This window comes from Lynx rufus, unplaced genomic scaffold (genome assembly GCF_022079265.1).
Source record: "Lynx rufus isolate CCGP_SWC_20201006 ecotype Redwood Valley unplaced genomic scaffold, mLynRuf1.p SCAF_9, whole genome shotgun sequence".
Taxonomy (NCBI): domain Eukaryota; kingdom Metazoa; phylum Chordata; class Mammalia; order Carnivora; family Felidae; genus Lynx; species Lynx rufus.
The window spans coordinates 40,452,725-40,473,781 of NW_025814897.1; the positions used below are offsets into that span (position 1 = coordinate 40,452,725).

The 21,057-nt window shown below is 36.7% G+C and overlaps 1 protein-coding gene across 2 annotated transcripts in view; it reads left to right on the top strand.

Annotated features, from left to right (window-relative positions):
* Positions 1 to 638: 638 nt before the first annotated feature.
* The window catches only part of SLC36A4 (solute carrier family 36 member 4), a 51,626-nt gene continuing 31,207 nt past the window's right edge, over positions 639 to 21,057 (top strand). For both annotated transcript variants that reach the window (XM_047071028.1, XM_047071029.1), the window contains exons 1-6: positions 639 to 786; positions 13,033 to 13,156; positions 14,563 to 14,653; positions 15,854 to 15,942; positions 16,980 to 17,075; positions 19,418 to 19,502. In XM_047071028.1, the coding sequence (XP_046926984.1) occupies positions 735 to 786; positions 13,033 to 13,156; positions 14,563 to 14,653; positions 15,854 to 15,942; positions 16,980 to 17,075; positions 19,418 to 19,502 (537 nt within the window). In that variant the 5' untranslated portion in view covers positions 639 to 734. The remainder of the gene's footprint in view (positions 787 to 13,032; positions 13,157 to 14,562; positions 14,654 to 15,853; positions 15,943 to 16,979; positions 17,076 to 19,417; positions 19,503 to 21,057) is intronic.

Here is a 21,057-nt window from a genome sequence, read left to right on the forward strand (position 1 = left end):
CGGATATAAACATTAGAATTATCTCACAGGATTGTCATCAGAATTATGAATAGTTCTTAAGAGTGTCTGACACATCAGTACAATTATTCTTAACCTTAATTTTCTTTCAGCCGTGAGATTAACGCCAAATATTTTTGGAGGGCACTGAAAAATCCTTAAAGTGAAACTATTTGACTAAATTAAATCCTAAAATTGAGTGCATCCTGAATCTCTAAACAGGGGCATAGGAAGACGGATAACCGAGGAATAAGTCAGAACTCCCGCATGGAGAGGGGACAATCCCCTCCTACTCTGCATTCTCTCTGGTGCCTTACAGAATGCTGAAGCCTTGCAAATTAGATGGGCCCTTCAAATTTAAGTTCGTGGTCACCTTTTAAGTCCTCCAGGGAACTACAGGCCTGGGTCCCCGCCAGCTCTGAGCTCCCATGCCAGTGACCTCCAAACCGCCCCTTGTGTCCCGTTATACCGCCCTCTTCCGCCCGGTCTCCGCTCCCTCGCGTCCTCCCCCGCCAGCGCCGCTCGCCCGCAGCGCCGGGCGAGCCCCAGGACGGCCCCTCGCGCGCCAGCACCGCGGCGGGCCGGGTAGCGTCACTGCGCATGCTCCCCGCCGCGCGGGTGGGGTCCTGGGGGCCGGGAGGCGGGCGCTGGGCGTGGGTCGCGCTCGGCCGGGAAGGCCTCCGCCTGTCTCCGGCCACGCAGCGGCGGGGGAGCGGCGTCCTGGAGACCCCCGAGAGATGGAAGCGGCGGCGCCGGCGGCGGCCGAGGCGGCGGGGCGCGAGGAGCTCGGTGGGTGCTGCGTGCCGGCGGGGGCGGAGGCCGCGTGCCCTCGGGATGCGCCCGGGCTCGGGGCCGGCGCTCGGCCTCGGCCGGGGAGGCGGGAGCTGGCGCCGGGCCGCGGCTGCCGCTCATCCGCACGCGCGTGGCCCTGGAGAGTCGCGGGTGGCTTTCCTGGAATGGTCGGGGGCTCTTGGGGTCATGGGTCTGGCACGGGTATGAATTGAAAACCCGGCAGAGCAAACCTCCGCGGAACGTGGGATGAGCTGAGGCTCGGGGAGGTGACTGACCCCGGGATGGCACCGGCGCAGGAACGGGTTGTCTGACCGGAGAGCTGGGCCGGCGAAAAGCCCGGCCTACCAAGGGCGTCAAATGGGCGTGCGGGTGTGGGTATATGTGTTTGTGTGTGTGTGTGTGTGTGTGTGTGTGTGTGTGTGTGTGTGTGCGCGCGCGCGCGCGTGTGTGTGTGCGTTGGGGGTGGGCTGCGTTGTGTAAACACGTCAATGGCAAGCGAGAGCCTGCGCGGTGACTCTCCGAGTTTCCCCCAGCGATGCTTTAAGGCTTTGCGATCGCAGCAGCCCCGTTCTGAGTCCTAGGTGAATCCTTAATTTACCGGGTGCCACCGAGGAGTGGCGAGCGCGCCGAGTTCACCTAACTGGACAGGAGAGACCTGTAGCCAGCTGGATTGCCAAAGTTTGTTTTCCTGTTTTCCTCTGGTCTCTTATCTCCTTGGCGACAGGGCAAGTACAACACTGTTTATGGTTTCCTGCTGTCACAAGGAAAACAAAAGCAAGGGTCGGAGTAGTCTTGTCACTGTTTCCTGTAGTTGTACGAATTATATTTAGGAATAGTTTTAATTCGATGCTGAATGATTTTTTTTTTTTAAGTTGAGCTTTAAAGAAACACTTCATTATAGTAATTAATAGGTTGGTGTTCCTGTGATAATGGGCAGGGCACTTTGCAAGTGATTTCTTTCAAGTCCTAATAATGGTAGAAATAAACTTAGCATTTTATTGATTGTTTACTTTGTGTCAAGCCATGTGCTACGTGCTATACATACGCACTGTTTCCTTTAACCTTCAAGACAATTGGGTGAGGTAGATGCTATTATTATCCCCATTTTATAGGTACAGTAATTTTAAGTTAATTAAAGGCATAACCCAGATACAAACCCAGTTTGTTTTAAATTCACTAATAACGCCTCTTAGGATGTGGGGAATGGGCATTCTCATGCGTTGATGGTAAGAACAGTGTAATGTAATTATCATTAAAAATGCCCATACCCTTTGACCCAGCAATTTTACTTCTAGAAATATTTCCCAGAGAAATAAGTCATGTAACAAATACTTATGTCAGGAAATGTTCACTACGTTATTTATAGTTGAGAAAATCTGGTAACTATCTAAATGTCCAATTAAAGGAAATTGTTTGGGTAAATTGCGATATAGCCATATACTGAATAGACCATTAAAAGTAATATGGGACGATGTTTGCCACATACATGTTTTAAATGTTTATTTATTTTGAGAGAGGGTGTGTGTGTGCATGGAGGAGGGGCAGAGAGAGAGGAGAGAGAGAATCCCAAGCAAGCTCTGTACTCCCAGTGTGGACGTGGGGCTTGATCTCACTCTTCTTTTCTGAAATTCAGGAAAGAGATGGATATGTCCTTTCCAGAAGTATGGTTGTAGCCGTGGGCTTGGAGAGAAATGGTTACACTCTGGATATACTCGAAAGTATAAGCAGAATGATTTCCTAACAGATGAGATGAAGGTTGAGAGTGAAACAGGAAACAGGGATGACTCCAGGGATCTGAGTATTTGGAAGAATGAAATTGCCATCAACTCAGATGTTTTGGTGGTTTTATAGAATGTCTCCAGATTCTTTGATATTTGTCTCTTCAAGAGGAGGACTTAATTTCCTTCTCTTGGAGTGTGGATTGTATTTACTAACTTGCTTCCAACGGACAGATGATGGTGGAAGTGATAATATGTGACTTCCACCAGGTCTGAAAAGGCATTGTGCCTTGCTCTCTCTTTCCTGGATCATTCACTTGGGGGGAAGCCAGCTGCCATGTTGTGAGGATACTCAAGCAGATGTTAAGTAGGTAGGCAATTAGATTTATGTCTAGACCTAGTGAGAGATCTGGTCTGGAGATATAAATTTGGAAGTCATCAGCATTTAGATGGTATTAAAAGCCATGGGACTGAAGGAGAACATACAGGAGTGACTGCATGTATTTGCACTCTAAAATGTTACGAGTGGTTGTTTCTGGCTAGTGAGGTAATTTTAATTTAAAAATATTGCTTATGTATATATTTTCTGATGTTCTACAATGACAAAATATTATTTTCTGCAATGACCAGATTTTAAAAATTGGATGTCTATGTAAAAGGCACTGGTAGAGATGTTAAGACACAGATTTTCTTAAGGTATGTAAGTAGCCATTTGTACAGCTTAAGGTCTACACTTCATTTCATAGGCAGTGGACGACTCTGGAAGGTTTCTTGCTGTGCATATTTTCACCACTTCAGAAATGAATAAGACAGTTACTATTCCCATATTGCATAGATAGTAGTTTATAGATTTAGAAGACCACATTATGTTATATTAAAAGAAGTTATTTCTATTTTTAGTTTGTCCATTGTCAAAATAAAAGTGATTTATTTTGCTATTATAAAAGAAATGCTAGTTTATTACTCTCTTCTTATTCCTTTTCTACATTTTCCAGAGGAAGACAGTAAAAAGCACTCATGATCCCATTGGCAATCTCTATCCTTAACGTATTCCCCATTTTTGATATGTTTCCTTGCTTTCATTTTAAATTAACTTTTTAAAACATCATTGAATTCATACTGTGATTATCCAGCTTTTTCACACTCAGCATGATATACTTTTCCCTGTTTTACTCAGACTTCAAAACTATAATTTAATGTCAGTGTAATGCTTTATAAAGTGGAGGTCCTGTAGTTAATTTAGCAATTTCCTGATTGTTGCACATTTAGGTTGTTTCCAAATTTTCAACATAAATAATGTTTCATTCAACATCTTTGTGCAGAAATCCTTTTTTTCTATATACTGGCTTGTCAGAAGTGGAATTACTAGGTGAAAGGATAAACATTTTTAAGGTTTCAAGATATATTGGTAAATTAATGTGATTTTCTTTAATTCTGACTACAACTAGAAATTTAGGTCGATTTTTAGGTTAAGAAATTGAGGTTGAAACAATTGTCTGGGCAGTATAAAAGATATACAAGTACTGCCTAATTTAAGAATGTTCCGATTTTCTGCCCTATTCATGTATACATACGGTATGTTATGTATCATGTATAATATTGAATGAGGCTGGTGTTTCTTATTCATATGGTTTTTCCATTTGTAAATAGAAATAACTGTGTTTAGGTAGTTTGCTATCCATTGCTTAATAGTGTTTTATTTTATAAGGCGTTGTTAACTCTTACCTAGAGTAATCACATAGCACTTTTTAGAACTGTCCAGTTCAGTACTTGGCCAAAAATTACAGCAGGATGTTGGCAAATAATAGTAAATTATAATATAAATTGTAATTTTGTAACTTTTAATTATGTTGTTTGAGTGTTCTGATTTACTCCATACCCTTCTAAACTTTGTTAAAGCATTTACCGTGACCGTGTTAGGTTTTTAAGTACTTGTTTCTTCTGCTAGTCTCTATTTCCTTCTGGCCAGCATAACACATTTTGCCTACACACAGTTTGCACCTCATAAATGCTCAAATTTATTAATTGTTGATAGTAAATTAATTAATAAATTTCTTGTCAGAAATTTACATTTAAAATCCTGTGCACGCTCCTTATCAGGGAAATACAAATCAAAACCACACTCAGGTATCACCTCACGCCAGTCAGAGTGGCCAAAATGAACAAATCAGGAGACTATAGATGCTGGAGAGGATGTGGAGAAGCGGGAACCCTCTTGCACTGTTGGTGGGAATGCAAACTCGTGCAGCCGCTCTGGAAAGCAGTGTGGAGGTTCCTCAGAAAATTAAAAATAGACCTACCCTATGACCCAGCAATAGCACTGCTAGGAATTTATCCAAGGGATACAGGAGTACTGATGCATAGGGGCACTTGTACCCCAATGTTCATAGCAGCACTCTCAACAATAGCCAAATTATGGAAAGAGCCTAAATGTCCATCAACTGATGAATGGATAAAGAAATTGTGGTATATATATACAATGGAATACTATGTGGCAATGAGAAAAAATGAAATAGGGCCCTTTGTAGCAACGTGGATGGAACTGGAGAGTGTGATGCTAAGTGAAATAAGCCATACAGAGAAAGACAGATACCATATGGTTTCACTCTTATGTGGATCCTGAGAAACTTAACAGGAACCCATGGGGGAGGGGAAGGGAAAAAAAAAAAAAAAGAGGTTAGAGTGGGAGAGAGCCAAAGCATAAGAGACTGTTAAAAACTGAGAACAAACTGAGGGTTGATGGGGGGTGGGAGGGAGGGGAGGGTGGGTGATGGGTATTGAGGAGGGCACCTTTTGGGATGAGCACTGGGTGTTGTATGGAAACCAATTTGTCAATAAATTTCATATATATAAAATAAAAAAAAAAAAAAGAGAGAGTTGCGCAGGCTGAAGACCAAGTCTATTCCAGTCTTAAATGCACTTTATTATTTATTTATTTTTTTTTTAGCAAGCAAGCTTTGCTCTTGCAAACTGACCAAACTGGCTGGTGTCAGATTGTATAGCTGAATGAAATGTGAAATTAAATTTGTTTCCCCTAAAAAAAAAAAATAAATAAAAAAAAAATAAAATCCTGTGCAGCATGATTGCTTCTAATATATCATTATGTAGGAAGGGGAGGAACACTAGTGTTTACTGACTACCTCTGTGCCAAGAACTAGGTTCTGTGCTTCATAAATGTTACCTCATCTCATTATAAAACCCCTGTGAGGGAGAAGTTACTGCTCTCATTTTACGCATGAGAAAGTAGGCCCACAGGAACCCTGGTTAAAGTATAAATCAGATCAGGTCACTCCCCTGCACCAAACTCTGTTGCTGTGTTGTCCAGTGTGATAATCTGCAGCCGTACGTATATTTGAAATGTTGTTTGTCAAATTAAAATATGATGTACGTGTAAAACGCACACTGGATTTCCAAGACTTAGTATGAAAAATAAAATGTAAAGTATCTTGTTAGTAATTTTTTTGTTGATTACATTTTCAAATGATAGTATTTTGAATATATTGGCTTACATAAGATATATTATTAAAATTAATTTTGTCTGTTACAGTTTCCTTTTTCAAAAATGTGAATACTAGAACATTTAAATTATGTTTGTGGCTCATGTTATATTTCTGTTGTACAACGCTTCTTTAGGTGGCTTTCATGTCACTCAGGATGGTCTGCAAGGCTGTGTACCATCTGTTACCTCTGTTACCTCTGATCTCGCTTACTCCCCCCTTGCTCTGCCCTCTCTGCTCACTCTGGCCTCCTTCTCCTGAACACACCAGGCTCTCTACATCCTCAGAGCCTTTGTCTTTGCTGTTTCCACTGCCTAATTGCTCTTCCCCCAGATAACCACATTGTTCACCGCCCCCTCCTCCTTCAGTTCTTCTTTAAAACCCTACTTTCTCAGTGAGGCCTAATTCTGCTGTCCTATCTAAAACCATAGACTGTCCCTCCCAATCCCTATTTTCCTTCTTAACATTTAACACTAGCATACTCTCTATTTTACTTATTTATTGTCTCTTTCCTTCACTAGAATTTGAGCTCCATGAGGGCAAGAATTTTTGTTAGTTTTAGTAATTGCTTAATTCCCAGCATCTAATAATACCGACACATATTGGATGTTAATATTTGTGAAACTGAATTAAAAAGGATTGCAACCTCTTTTATGAGCACATTCAATCAGAAGGCATTTTAATGTGTTCTTTAGATTCAGTAACTATCTTGTATCTTTCAAACTTCATACAAACAAATCATGATTCAAAATCATGATAATGTAATCGGCCCTAAAACCTGACTGCTTCACCTGCTCTTAGTTTACTTAGTTTAACAAATACATATTTCTTACTATGTAATGTTACCTAAATAATACAGGCTAAAACTGCAGAGAAGGTCTTAGGGAGTTATATTTTTAAGTGTAGCTTTTAAAAATACGTTTAAGCATATGGTTATTTAACTAATAATGTGTCATATTGCCTTAATGGTAGATGAGAAACAATTTAGAAACGTGTACTTCTTAAATTGCTAACACTGTTAAGAATAATTTTATCTCAAATAGTTTCAGATTTAAAAAAATAGCTCTTCTTAATCTCACTGTTATTTGAGAAGCTTCCTGAGATAATTAAATTTTTATTAAGGTTTTAAAGGTGAGGGTTCAGACAAATGGATTTAAAGCAAAGAAATATATATGAAAAGTTATTTTCACAGTAACTCATATTTAATGTTTCCTAGACCACATAAAATTGAGAAATAATGAATTTAAGAATGAGGGAAAAGTTTAAACTACAAGGCATTACAGTGTTAAACAAAATTAAATAAGACAGTTGCTATGCAGTATAAATTCGTTAAGACTAATTGTGAGCCCAACTAACTTTTAGTTGGGAATTTGACTGTACATTGTAATCCTATTTTAAAAACTTGATTCTGTGAATGATAGAACTAGTAGAGTACTTATAGATTATATTAACAACTCTAGATATTCTGGTTTAACTAAAAGATACTAAAAAGTGATCTGATGATGCCATTAAAAGTAAACTTACAAGTTGTGAGAAAACTTTTTTTTTCTGACTTTACATTGCTGCTATGATCTCTTGGGAGGTATGCTTCAAATAATAGATTGTTCAGTGTTTGAAATATTGGCAGTGATAACTGTCTTTATAGAGAACTTAAATAGTGTACTTAGTAATGCATAAAATGTATAGTACATCCTGTGGCAGAAAGAAATTAGTTCAAATAATGACAATTTGAATAGCTGAATGAATAAAAACGCAAATGAACTTAAGAGTCAGCAAGAGCAATGGAGTAAATTTTGGAATGAAAATATTAACACATTTCTGTTTAAAGATAATGCAATGAATAATGATGATTGTTGTCAATTAAATTCATATATTGAAGTCCTAACCCTTTAGTACCACAGAATGTGACCTTACTTGGCAGTAGGATCATTGTAAATGTAATTAGTTAAGATAAAGGCCACACTGGAGTAGGTGGTCCACTAATCCAGTATGACTTGTATCCTTATAATAAGGGGAAATTAGGACACAGACATGCATACAGGGAAAATACCCTATGAACTTGAAGATAGCCATCTATAAGCCAAGGAGAATAGCCTGGAACAGATCCCTCTCCTAGCCCTCAGTAGGAACCAGCCATGCCAACACCTTGATTTCGGACTTCTAGCCTCCAGAATTGATAATAAATTTCTGTTTTTTTAAGCCACCCACTGTGTAGTACCTTGTTATAGCAGCCCTAACAAACTAATACCATGGTTTTACAAGATAAAGTGTTAATTTACTTTGTATAGAGTATAACAGAAAAGATATAGGATCTGTTCAAACAAAAGATGAACATAGTTTATAATATTAACAGATATCAGAGTAAAGTGACGTGGTAGGTATCCCAGCATTAGCTCTCTAATACTGAGAAACACTTAATTTACTTAAATTTTCACTGTGCACAGGTTTAAGCTGAGCCACTTTTGATACTGAAGAACAAGAAACTAGGAAATCCTGCAAAATAGTCTATGGAGAATGTTCTGAAGATTGAAGGGTTAGAAAAACTACCCAAAGGCAAAGTTAGGGTATTCCTATTATAGAAAATCCTCATTAATTTAGATTCCATGCATTTAGAATGTTTACTAATTCATTGATTTTATTTTACACATACTAGTAACATTATTAGAGGAGGAATATTTAAATTACTGAAGAGTAGGCTATTTTCAAGCACTTTCCAATATCTTTTTTTTAATTATGTTATATAAACATTTACCATGAGATCTGTTCTCTTAACAGATTTTTAAGTGTACAGTATAGTATTGTAATCCATGGGCACAATGTTGCATGTCAGGTCTCTAGAACTTACTTACCTTGCATAACTGAAATTTCATACATGTTGGTTAGCAACTCCCTGTTTTCCCCTCCACACTGGCTGGCAACTACCACTCTAGTCTTTGTTTCTATGAGTTCGATTCCATAAATAGGTGGAATTGGTGGTATTTGGACTGTGACTAGCCTATTTCATTTAGCATAATGTCTTCAAGGTTCATCCATGTTTTGCATATTAAAGAGTTTCTTTTTTAAGGCTAAATAATATTCCATTGTGTGTATATATCCTATTTTCTTTATCCATTTCTCTGTCAGTGCATGTTGTTTCCACATGCTGGCTGTTGTGAGTAGCACTAACCTGAGCACGGGAGTATTAACATCTCTTCAAGCTCCTGATTTCAGTGCTTATGGGTAAATTCTCAGAAGTGGGACTGAGTCATATGGTACTTCCGTTTTTAATTTTTTGAGGAATCTCTGTACTGTTTTCCTTCACAACTATAACATTTTGCATTCCTACCAACTGTGTAGAAGGGTTCCAGTTTTGCCACATCCTCACCAATATTTGTTGCCTTTTTTTTTTTTTTAAGTTTATTTTGAGAGAGAGAATGAGCATGAGCAGGGATGGTGGAGGGGGAGAGAGAGAGAGAGAGGGAGGGAGGAAGAGAATCCCAATCAGGCTCCATGCTGTCAGCACAGAGCCCGATGTGGAGGTCAGTCCAATGAAACATGATATCATGACTTGAGCTGAAATCAAGAGTTGGACGCTTAACCTACTAAGCCATCCCGGTGCCCCACCTTTTTATTTGTTTTTATAAAGACCACACTAATAGGTGTAAAGTGACATTCATTGTGGTTTTAATTTTCATTTTTCTGATGATTAGTGACATTGAACATCTTTTCATGAATCCATTGGCCATTTGTGTATCATCTTTGTTCAGATCTTTAGCCAATTTACTAATCTGATCACTAGGTTTTTTGCTCTTGAGTTGTAGGAGTTTCTTATATATTGTGGAAATTAGCCTTTATCAAATATATAGTTTGCAAAGTTGGCAAATATTCTTTCCCATTCTGTAGGTTGGCTTTTCACTATGTTGATTGTTTCTTTTCTTGTATAGAATCTTTTTAGTTTGATGTAGGCCCTCTTGCCTATTTTTGCTTTTGTTGCCTGTGCTTCTGGTGTCATACCCATGAAATCATTGCCAAAACCAATGTCTGAGGCTTTTTCAAGTATTTAAGTCTTTAATATATTTTAAATTGATTTTTGTGTATGGATTGAGATAAAGATCCACTTTCCTTCTTGTGCATGTGGATATTCAGTTTTCCCACGACTATTTGTTGAAGAGATTTTCCCCATTGTGTATTCCTGGCACCATTGCCAAAGATCAGTTGACCATATATACATAGATTTATTTCTGGGTTCTCCATTTAGTTTCAGTGGTCTATAAGCCTAGCTTTATGCCAATATCATACTATTTTCATTACAAAAAAATCCCCAATACCCAAAACTATCTTGAAAAAGAAGAACAAAGTGATACTTCCTGATTTCAAAATGTATTACAAAAATATATGTTACAAAGCTAACGCATCTTCCAGTATCTTAAAGTATAACTTTACTCTTACGAAAAACTGTTGTAATGAGTTCCATTTGGTACTGGGATAATGAAGGCTGCCTAAATCCTAATCTCTCTACATGTCCTCCCTTAAAAACCTGTTAATTCAAAAAGGAGCACACGTAAACCATTCATGAAGTTACTCTTTTAGCATTAGTAGGAGACCAAGATACCACAAACCTCAAATTTTCTGTAAGCAGAAAAATAAACAGCAAAATTCAGAGTACCTGTTGCTGCTGCAAGCATTGAAAGTGGGGAGGGTTCTTTAGAATCTCTGGAAAAGAGGAGAGGGGATTAGGAGGTCTAGAAGTATAGTAACCTTGGCAAAACATTGCTTCTGGAGGAGAAGGAGATAAAAAGAGCAATCCAGATGTCCCTCTGATACCTGGAGGTGAAAAAAAAGAAGGAAGTAAGGGGCAGGGGGGCAGGTAGGGGACTGAATATCCTGCAGAAATGAAAGAGAACCAGAAAGATACCAGTTGCTCCCTATAACCCCAGTCAGTGAACATCATCCATTACATAAACTGAACTTCATCCTGCTAACAGAAGGCACTACTTTCAAATTAGGATCCCTGTCCATGAAATGCCTAGCAGTAGGAAAAATCATAAATAAATAATAGAGTACAAGGTGTCCAAGGGAGAACATATTGAAATGAAAATTTAATAGAGTCATTGAATTTCAAAGAAGAATTTAAATGAGTTAAAGACATCAAAAGGGTCAAAGAAGAAGTGGTTGAAATGGAAGACAGGCAAAGGAGATTTGACATATAATTGGAATCTCTAAAGAAGAAAAACAAAATATTTGAACTAAACAGATATAAATCCAAGAAAAATGTCCAGAAATAAGAAAGCCAAAATCTACATAATCAAAAAAGCCCACTGTGTCCCTGGGAAAATTGACTCAAAATGCTTAAACTGAAGACATATCATAGTAAAACCATTAGATCTTAAAGGCAAAAATTCCTCAGGACCTCAAGCAAAAGGGGCAAAGTATGTAATGGCTCAGAAAATTAGTTTGTCATCAGACTTCTCTAGAGTAGCCTATAAAGCAAGGCAGAGTGGAGCAGCATTTTCAAGAAACTCAAAGATATAAAGTGTAAGCCAGAGGTGTTCTGTCAAGCTGTCCTTCATAGCAAGGCTGTGGAACAGCAGTTTAAAGCGTGCTAGAACTTAGGAAATACTGTGTCCAGGAGCTCTTCCTAGAGAATGTAGTAGAGCAGTGGTTCTCAAAGTGTGGTTCCCAGACCAGAAACTTCAGAATCACCTGGGAACTTAGAAATGCATATTCTCAGACCCACCCCACGCCTGCTGAATCAGAAGCTTTGGGGTGAGGTACATCAATTTGTGTTTTCTCAAATCTTACGGGTCATTGTGATACACAGTCCACAAAAGAATGAACTTCTTCCAGCGAAGGAATGATTGAGAACACTTTGGCAGAGGACGGACAGCAAGCATTTAATATTACCAATTGTATATATAAGTCTTTAAAGTATTGTACCAATATTAAACTGAGTTTAATAACTGTAATGTGAATATTCAAGAACATCTTCTTGTTCCTAGAGAATACATGCTAACTTTAGGGTAAGGGGCTTTGATATATGTAACCTGCTCTCAGATAGTTCATAAAAAGTGATAAACATTTGAGCAACAAAAGGCAAACATGGCAAAATGTTAAAAATTGCTAAGTCTGGAAAGGATACATAGGAGGGTTTTTTTTTTTTTTGGTACCATTCTTGCAAATTTAATGTAAGTTTTAAATTATTCCAAAATAAAAAAACTTAAAAAAATTATATGATCGTCATTCCTAACTAAATTATTTATGTTACCCCAGTTCTCTGTTTCATAGGTTTATTGTGTTTATTTGAAGGGAGCAACTTTTCATTTCTTGTAAATATCCTATACTTCAGGGGCATCTGGGTGGCTCAAAGTGTCTGACTCTTGATTTCAGCTCAGGTCATAATCTCATGGTCTGTGAGTTCCAGCCCTGCGTCAGGCTCTGCGCTGACAGCACATGGAGCCTGCTTGGAATTCTCCCTCTCTCTCCCTCTCCCACCTCTCCTGTGTGTGCATGTACATGCTCTCTTTCCCTCTCTCTCAGAATAAATAAATAAACTTTATTTAAAAAATCTTGTTCTAGAGTTGTCATCCTCAGCCATGCTAAAAACTGTTAGATATAAGAGTACATTTTGATACTAAATTTTAAAAATTGGAATGGCTTTATAACTTAAAGTATTTAAAAATGTGATTGCTATTTATGATACAGTATGATTTGAAGACAAGAGACACAAAATCATTTGATTATTTACATTTTTTTTCATCTCATAGTTCTGGGATCATTTGCTATAAACCTCATGTGGACAAAGCAGAAAAAGTTTTGCATTGAATACTTAAGGTTTTCACTCTGCACTGCTTAGTCCAAACAATATCCAGCAAATAAGTCCAGTTGTTTTTTAAATATACTAAAACTCAAAAGTATTTATGTGAATTAACTCAGAGTGGAAATAGTAAGGATGAGTACAAGCGGTATGTCCGTGTTTTAAAAATTCATTTATTACCACTTTAACTCAGTTTTTAAAATCATAGTGAAGCACTTTGCTTTTCTTTTTAAAGATATGGATGTAATGAGGCCCTTAATAAATGAGCAGAATTTTGATGGGACATCAGATGAAGAGCACGAGCAAGAGCTGCTGCCTGTTCAGAAGCATTACCAGCTTGATGATCAAGAGGGTATTTCGTAAGTATTACGGGTTATATGTGTCCTTTTCTTTTCATTCAGTGTCTGTTTTGTAATCTATAGGTAAAGCACTTTTCTAGATACTACAGAAGACACACGGATGAGTCAGATATTGTCCCCACCCTCAAGGTGTTTATAGTCTGTTTGGGGAAGAAGAAATACATCTAAAATACGGAGCCATGTGTGGGAGTTGCTGCAATTGATATGTATTGCCACAATACTTATTTTTTTATTTTAATTTTTTTTAACGTTTATTTATTTTTGAGACAGAGACAGAGCATGAACGGGGGAGGGGCAGAGAGAGAGGGAGACACAGAATCGGAAGCAGGCTCCAGGCTCTGAGCCATCAGCCCAGAGCCGACGCGGGGCTCGAACTCACGGACTGGACCGTGAGATCGTGACCTGAGCTGAAGTCGGACGCTTAACCTACTGAGCCACCCACACACCCCTGCCGCAATACTTATTAAATGCTATGCATCCTGCAAGAAGGGAGATCTGATTGAAAGGAATAGAAATTTTAAGAGCAGTGGCTTCTGAAATAGTTAGGAGTTAGGAATTAGGCGGTGAGGGGTAGTAAACACTTTTTTTATGCTGAGTTAATGGTGTGAAACAAAGTGGTGGTAAGAAAGCAGTGGAACCTTTTAGAACCCTTTTTTGTTATTTTGTCATCATTAATAGATTTGAGTAAGTTCTTACAGCAATAGTAATTTAACTGTTAAGCAAAGTTACATTTTAAGTGATCATAAAAGAACAGTATGAACTAAAAAAAAAATTAGGCAAGCATGTTTGTTTTATACGTTTGAAATTTGGGCTATTCTTCCTAGTTTATTTTTTCTTGGTCAAGAGACTTCCTTCAAATGCCTCCTGGAAACTTAGGTGAAATACCTTAGGGAGTACTCGGTGTCTAAATGTTAATTAGTATTTATCTTACCTGATGATACGCATAGTTTTAAAACTTGTGTGATTTTTCTTTTAATTAAGCCCCTGTTAGGTTGATAATCATAGATCACATATACCATGATGACAGTAGTCAGTGTCAATAAATTGCTTTGTCTTATCAGCCTAGCCATATATAATCTTTGGTATTGTTCTGAATGTCATAGCAGCAAAGAATCTTAGGAGAAAATTACCTTTTCTGTGTTTCTTTAATATGTACAAAAATATTTTTCACTCAAATATCTAATTTAATCTCCATAATAATTTTCCGTGTTCTGCTTTTAAATGGCAAAGATAGGACTTGAACCAAATATGATCTCTGGCCAATTCAACTTCTGGTTGAGTGGAGTGCTATTTGATTCTTTGCCTAGATTAATTTTCGGTTCCCTTCCAATGCTAAAACAATGATCATGTGATTTTTATTAGCTTTTTTCCTAAAATGTTTAAATCTTACAACTTTTACGTTTCAGGTTTGTGCAAACTCTTATGCATCTTCTTAAAGGAAATATTGGAACTGGCCTTTTAGGGCTTCCACTGGCAATAAAAAATGCAGGCATAGTGGTAAGACTTCTCTTCGTGACCTCTAGCTAAATTACAGTTACCAGTCTTGATTACAGCAAAAATTGCAGGCTAACTTCTGGCCTGTTCACACATAACCTGTTCAGGTGACAGTGAGTTTGTATTGATAATATTGGGTGAGCAATAATAGTAACATTTAATAAAAAATGAGAATTAATTACTCTTTTAATCTCTGCTTAATTATTTATTTATAGCATTTGACAGAAAGATCCTAAAATAGTATTTGATTTTTCCAAGTATGGTTACATCTTATTATTCTTTTGGATTTTTCAGAGATTTAAGCATTGTACTCATATCAAGAGATGTATTTATAGAGTAGCTTGTTTGTATTGGTGAAATTTTGTAGTTTTTAAAATGGAGAATGAAATCTAGTTTTCAGATTTAAAGAGTTAACAGTTAAGAAAAGGAATAACAATATGTTTTGAAAACAAATATGCAAAGTATTATTATAACCAATTATTGTAATTGCAGAGACTCTCAGGAAGGGAGAATTCACCTATGAAGTAATGGAATTATATTTAACCTTTTTTCAGAGTCTTAAACCCTTACCAGTTTTCTAAGAACAGTTTTAACTGCCACCTTTCCCTGCAGTTGATGTTGTCCACCCTAATTTAGAGAGACGTATAAATTTCTGATTATAAAAATAAGTTTTGACAATATTTTGTTGGGTTCTCAATAACCCAGGCATTACTTTGATTTTAGTAAACAAATACTTGTAATTTTTTATGTACCACTTTCTTAAATAATCTTTTTCTTGGCATACTTCCTCACACAAAGTAAGTGCTCAACAAGCACCATCCCAGATTGGCATAGTGCTTTCTGGTCATTCAGATAGTGATTCATAGTTGCATTTAATTATAATGGTGGGACAGATGGTCATAGACTTACCATCTGAGGTTAACTGTGATGTTGTATGCTATCCTAGCTTATTGCATAGCTATACTCTGTATTCATGGGTTTGGATAGGCAAGCTGATGAGATGAAGTCCTATGTCCTTGTTGTAAGTATTGCTGAAATTCTTTCAGTATCAAGTTTATGAATTTCCCTTTATGCAAATGACTAATTATTTTGCCCAACAAAATTTGTTTCCACAAAAGAGTAGTCCATTGGCTCATTGCTTATAAGGCAATTTAATTTCTGTTAAACTTAAATATTTAAACCTTATACATTTTCCCCCCACAGCTTGGACCAATCAGCCTCGTATTTATAGGAATTATTTCTGTTCACTGTATGCACATTTTGGTACGGTGCAGTCACTTTCTGTGTCAGAGGTAAATGTAAATTTGTTAAGTGTATTTTATTTATTTTAAAGCTATGTATTGATTTAAAACATTAGATAGTCTTAACTGTGCTTTACAACTAATAATTGATTTTCTCTAACCTGTTATATAGACAAGTCTAAAATAATAAATATGTAAAAAGATATTTCCTGTGATTGAAATCTGGTCAGAATATATTTATTCCTCTTAAATGATAACCTTAGTAGTGAAATGGAATGATTTCTTTTCATATGAATAAAAAAAAATCAGGAAAGACCTGGAGGAAATGGAGGCCCCAGCACTACTTTTAGTTATAGAGTAATGGTCCTTAATTTGTTTGGATTTCATTTTAGGGTATAGTGCCTTTGGTGTTCTTTGCTGATATGTGGGTTGGTAAATAGTCAATAAAATAATATTCTTTTTCTTTATTTTTGTATCATGAAATGCTTCTGCACAGTGGACTTTTTAAAAAATAAATATTGCCTTTTCTAATAAACTAATATTCTGATTATAACTCTTTTTGTTGTTGTTGTTAAATGTTCTTAAAACTTTGAGCAAGTCATTTATCATCTTTAAATAATAATGATACTTGAAAAAAAGTGGGAAAGAGAACATAGGGAAATAATAGCTACCTCATGGGGCTAAGTATTAGATAAGATAGTTTATGTGTAAATATGTTGTAAAGCCCTGTGCAGATGCATAAAATAATGCTCTTTTAAGAATGAATAATTTAGGCTTGAACAATGTAGTTGATGTTTTTAGGTAATTTAAATATTTAAATCAGTGAAGCACAAATATTTATGTCATATGACATTTCCAAATTTATAAACTTTAACAGTAGATAAAAGCTAATATATTAGTAAAAAGACTTAAAATTTCATGAGACATATCTTAGGGTGTGCAGATCTTGAAATCTCAAAAGCTCCTCTGTTATTGTATACCCTTACATTTATTATTCTCTATGTATTCAATGTTCTTTTCAAGGGTTGGATTTACGGACCAACTTAAAATTTGCCTTTTTCATGTGCATGTACATCCTTAAATTGCAGGTTTAAAAAGTCAACATTGGGTTATAGTGACACTGTGAGTTTTGCTATGGAAGTAAGTCCTTGGAGTTGTCTTCAGAAGCAAGCAGCATGGGGACGGTAAGCACTTACTGTATTTCTAGTATCTGGTTATCAAAATCACATTACTTTTCAAGTGTTTTAAGTTGACAGGATACGTGAATAGAAGCGTGATAAAGCTGGGGGGATAAACATAATCTTTAGAGTTAGACAGGCTTGGGTTCAAATCTCAACTCTGCCATTTTTCAATTTTATGAACTGAGTCAAATGATTTATCATTTTGTTTTAGTTTTCACGTTATCAGATGAGTTTATGGTGATACTTACTTCATAGGATTATCATAGTATTTAAAATTTTTTTTTTAAAGTTTATTTTTGAAGGAGAGAGACACAGAGTGTGAGCAGGGGAGGGGCAGAGAGAGAGGGAGACACAGAATCTGAAGCAGGCTCCAGGCTCTGAGCTGCCTGCACAGAGCCCAATGAGGGGCTCAAACCCACAGCCGTGAGATCATGACCTGAGCCGAAGTCAGATGCTTAGCTGACTGAGCCACCCAGGCGCCCCAGGATTATCATAGTATTTTAAATAAAATGATGTTTATAAAGCATCTGGCTAACCTATGATATAGTCATGTTAATATTTTTTTTGAGGAAAGGAGAAAAAGCAAGAAAAATGTTGCAGTCTCATTATTTTAGATAAAATTGTAGTGTTTGGCTTTCATGCTCATAGAACATTTGAAGTGTGTATTTTAGCATAATCTTATTTTGCTATCTTATCATTTAAATGTAACTTCATCATTGGTAGACATGGCTGATCAAAGCCAGCTTGAAAACAGGACTGGAAAAATAGGCATAGGTAATCAACAAAATGCTGACAGTGGTACAAATGATATGTGCTGTGGAAATTAAAAGAAGGAAAAGAACAGTGGAGTGCTAGTAGAGTTTATGGTTAAACATGACCTTTCTGGGAATTTGCAGGAAGTTCGGTTTATTTATGAGCTTCTCAGAGTTCTTGATATGCCAAGTAGAAGAAGGAGGAAAGCAGACTAAAAGCCCTAGGATTTGCCCCAGAATCCTATCTTCTTCCTTCTTCTGCCCCAGAGTAGAGACAGCTTTGTCTATTTTTTCTGTCAAGAAGAATGACTTTCATGTAGATGTGGCTGGAATGATTGTTGGTAAGATGCTAAAATCCAAGGTGGATGAAAAGATCTTAAGGGAATACTTAAACATAATTAAACATAATTCATCAGAAAGAAGAAACTTGAATTCATTTCAGGGTAGTAAGATTCTTTACAGTAAGGAGATCCCTGAAGAACCATGAGAGCTATAGTTATGGCAAGAATGAAAATAAGCAAGGACCCATCCAATTTCAAATGAGAGAAGGAAGGTCTGTAGACTTGTAGACCAGATTGTTTGACAGCTTGACATTGATTGTCAAGCAAAGACTACAGTGAATTAGTAGGTGAATGCTATTGTAGTTACTCATCATTCCCTGGACAAAATAGAGACGTATGGGCTGCATATTAATAATATGCAGGCAGATTTATAACTTGATTAAACACAATACCCAAACTATGCAAATTTAACTGGTGGCATTCCTTTCTCATTTCTGTACACTATGTAGCTGGAATTCTCTCTCTCTCTCTCTCTCTCTCTCTCTTTTTAATGTTTGTTCATTTATTTTGAGAGAGATCATGAGTGGGAGAGGGAGAGGGACAGAGAGAATCCCAAGCAGCTTGCACCCCTGTTAGTGCGGAGCCCGACGGAGAGCTCCATCTCATGAACCCTGAGATCATGACCTGAGCCGAAATCAAGAGTCAGATGCTTAACCGACTGAGTCACCCAGGTGCCCCTGTAGCTGGAATTTTCTTAAGTTATCTCATTAAGAGATACTACTGGAGCTTACTCAGAGCTAAGCTACTGGATAAGTCTTTGGTTTATGATTTAGGGCCACACCCCCAGTCCTCTCCCATTTCATGTTCTTATTAGTGATTTGGATAGTGGAGAGCATGCTCACTCATAACATTTGCAAATGACATGAAGCCAAGAGAGCTGGGAAATACACTGGGTTAATCAGAAAAGGCTCAAGAAGTAGAGGAGATAGGCTTGACCTAAAAGATGAAATTTTTTCATGAAATCATTTTATAAGCATATACTCAGACTGTTGAATTTCAGAAATAAATGATAGGGAAATGTTGGCCTTTTAGCTGAATGGAACATCCTTTTGGTGAGTAGTACTTCACTAGTTCACATACTGATAGCAAATGTGTGGTCTTTGAGGAAATAAATTTTATTTACTTATTTTATTTAAGGAAATGACAAGAATATAAGCTATGATAAAATGTTTTCAAATAGTTTAAAAAGAGAAAAATATATTAATATATCAGCAGCTCTTATTGATACTTATTTGTGGGTATCTCTTTTCAGGAGTGTGGTTGACTTTTTTCTGGTGATAACACAGCTGGGATTCTGTAGTGTTTATATTGTCTTCTTAGCTGAAAATGTAAAACAAGTAAGTATTTCTCTTCAGTTATGGAGATCAGTTTCTTCCCATTCCATAGTTTTGGCATCATATTTCCTTTGAGTAAACCATGGTGAATATGAAAATGTGTTGCTTTCATAAAGCATGTTCCTTTGTAAATTTTCCTTTAGTCTTCTTTTTTGTAAGTTGGATTTTCTGCTGCTGTTGTTGATTTTACTTTTCTTGCCATTGTATATCAGTAATGTTTGTTATGTCAGATCAGAACCGGACATAATTTGACTGATTCTTACATACTTGAAATTTAGGCCTCAAAAGCAGATACACAGATGTTTTGGAAGCATATTTTTAAATTGATTTTTTTATAAGTAAACATACATGGTTTAGCCAGCAACCTAAAAAGTGAAGTTAAAAGAGGGCATTACTAAAATCCAGTAATTATTGCTATTGCCTAAAAAGATACCATGTCCAAAAATGTGTAGTGTTCTGTAATTCTCTCCATATTTTAAGGGTTCACGTTTAAAGGAAGTGGTTTGCAGTCTTGGTAGAGACTGTCAATTTGAACAAACATGCAAAGCACTGAAATAAAAAAGCTCCCCTATCAAAACAGCGCCAAAATACATTTCTTTATGCACTTTAACTTGTAACTAGTACATTATACCCTGTTCTGCTTTAATCATTATTTTAATCAATAACATTTGTTAACTATCCATATGTGCATTGTACAATAGTAGACATCTTACATAGTAAGATACAGTACTTGTAGGTATTTTAATGCAAAATGACATGAATATGTTTTCTAAAGAACCTATATGTAGATATATAAGTATATATTTGACTCACTTTTTCAAGTATAAAGTATGCTTCATTTTATATTTAGACCAGGAATGACAAATTTTCTGGAAAGGTCCAGATAATAAGTATTTCCAGTTTTGCAGGTCATATGGTCTTCTTGACTTAGCCATAGACAATAATGATAGTAACAAATATATATGGCAATATTCCAATAAAACTTTATTTCAAGAATTTAGGTGGTAGTCTGGATCTGGTGTTTGGGCCATAATTTGCTAAAGCCCCTAGCTTAGATTTTTAATGTTGGAAAGGCTCACGGAGTCAACCCTTCCTTACAAATAGGAGAGTAGATGCTTTCGTTAGCATTACTCATTATAGACAGTGTGCTTTTGACTTACAAGTATTTAATTCCACAAGTTGCATATTCTTTTGACTACTAACTCAGTCAAGAGACTATCTGTTGTCAAGAACTGATAAGACATACCATCTTACCAGTCATTTTTGTAGAATATGATGAAAAATGCTCCTTTTCCAGGATTATACAACATGGTAGTCATGTATCTTTTCTATTATGTTCTAAGAGAGCCACCACAAACTTGATGTGAATTTAAGAATAATGCTAGCAATGCCTAATAATCTTATATTAATAAAGTATTGCATTTTTCATTTAGTTTTTCATTTAGTTTTTACCACTACTCTGTCATGTACAATGCTCATTTTTTGAATGCGTAAACTAAATCTCAAAAAGCATGAGCAGTGTGCCCTAAGTCATGCAGATTAAACTGAGAACTAGGTC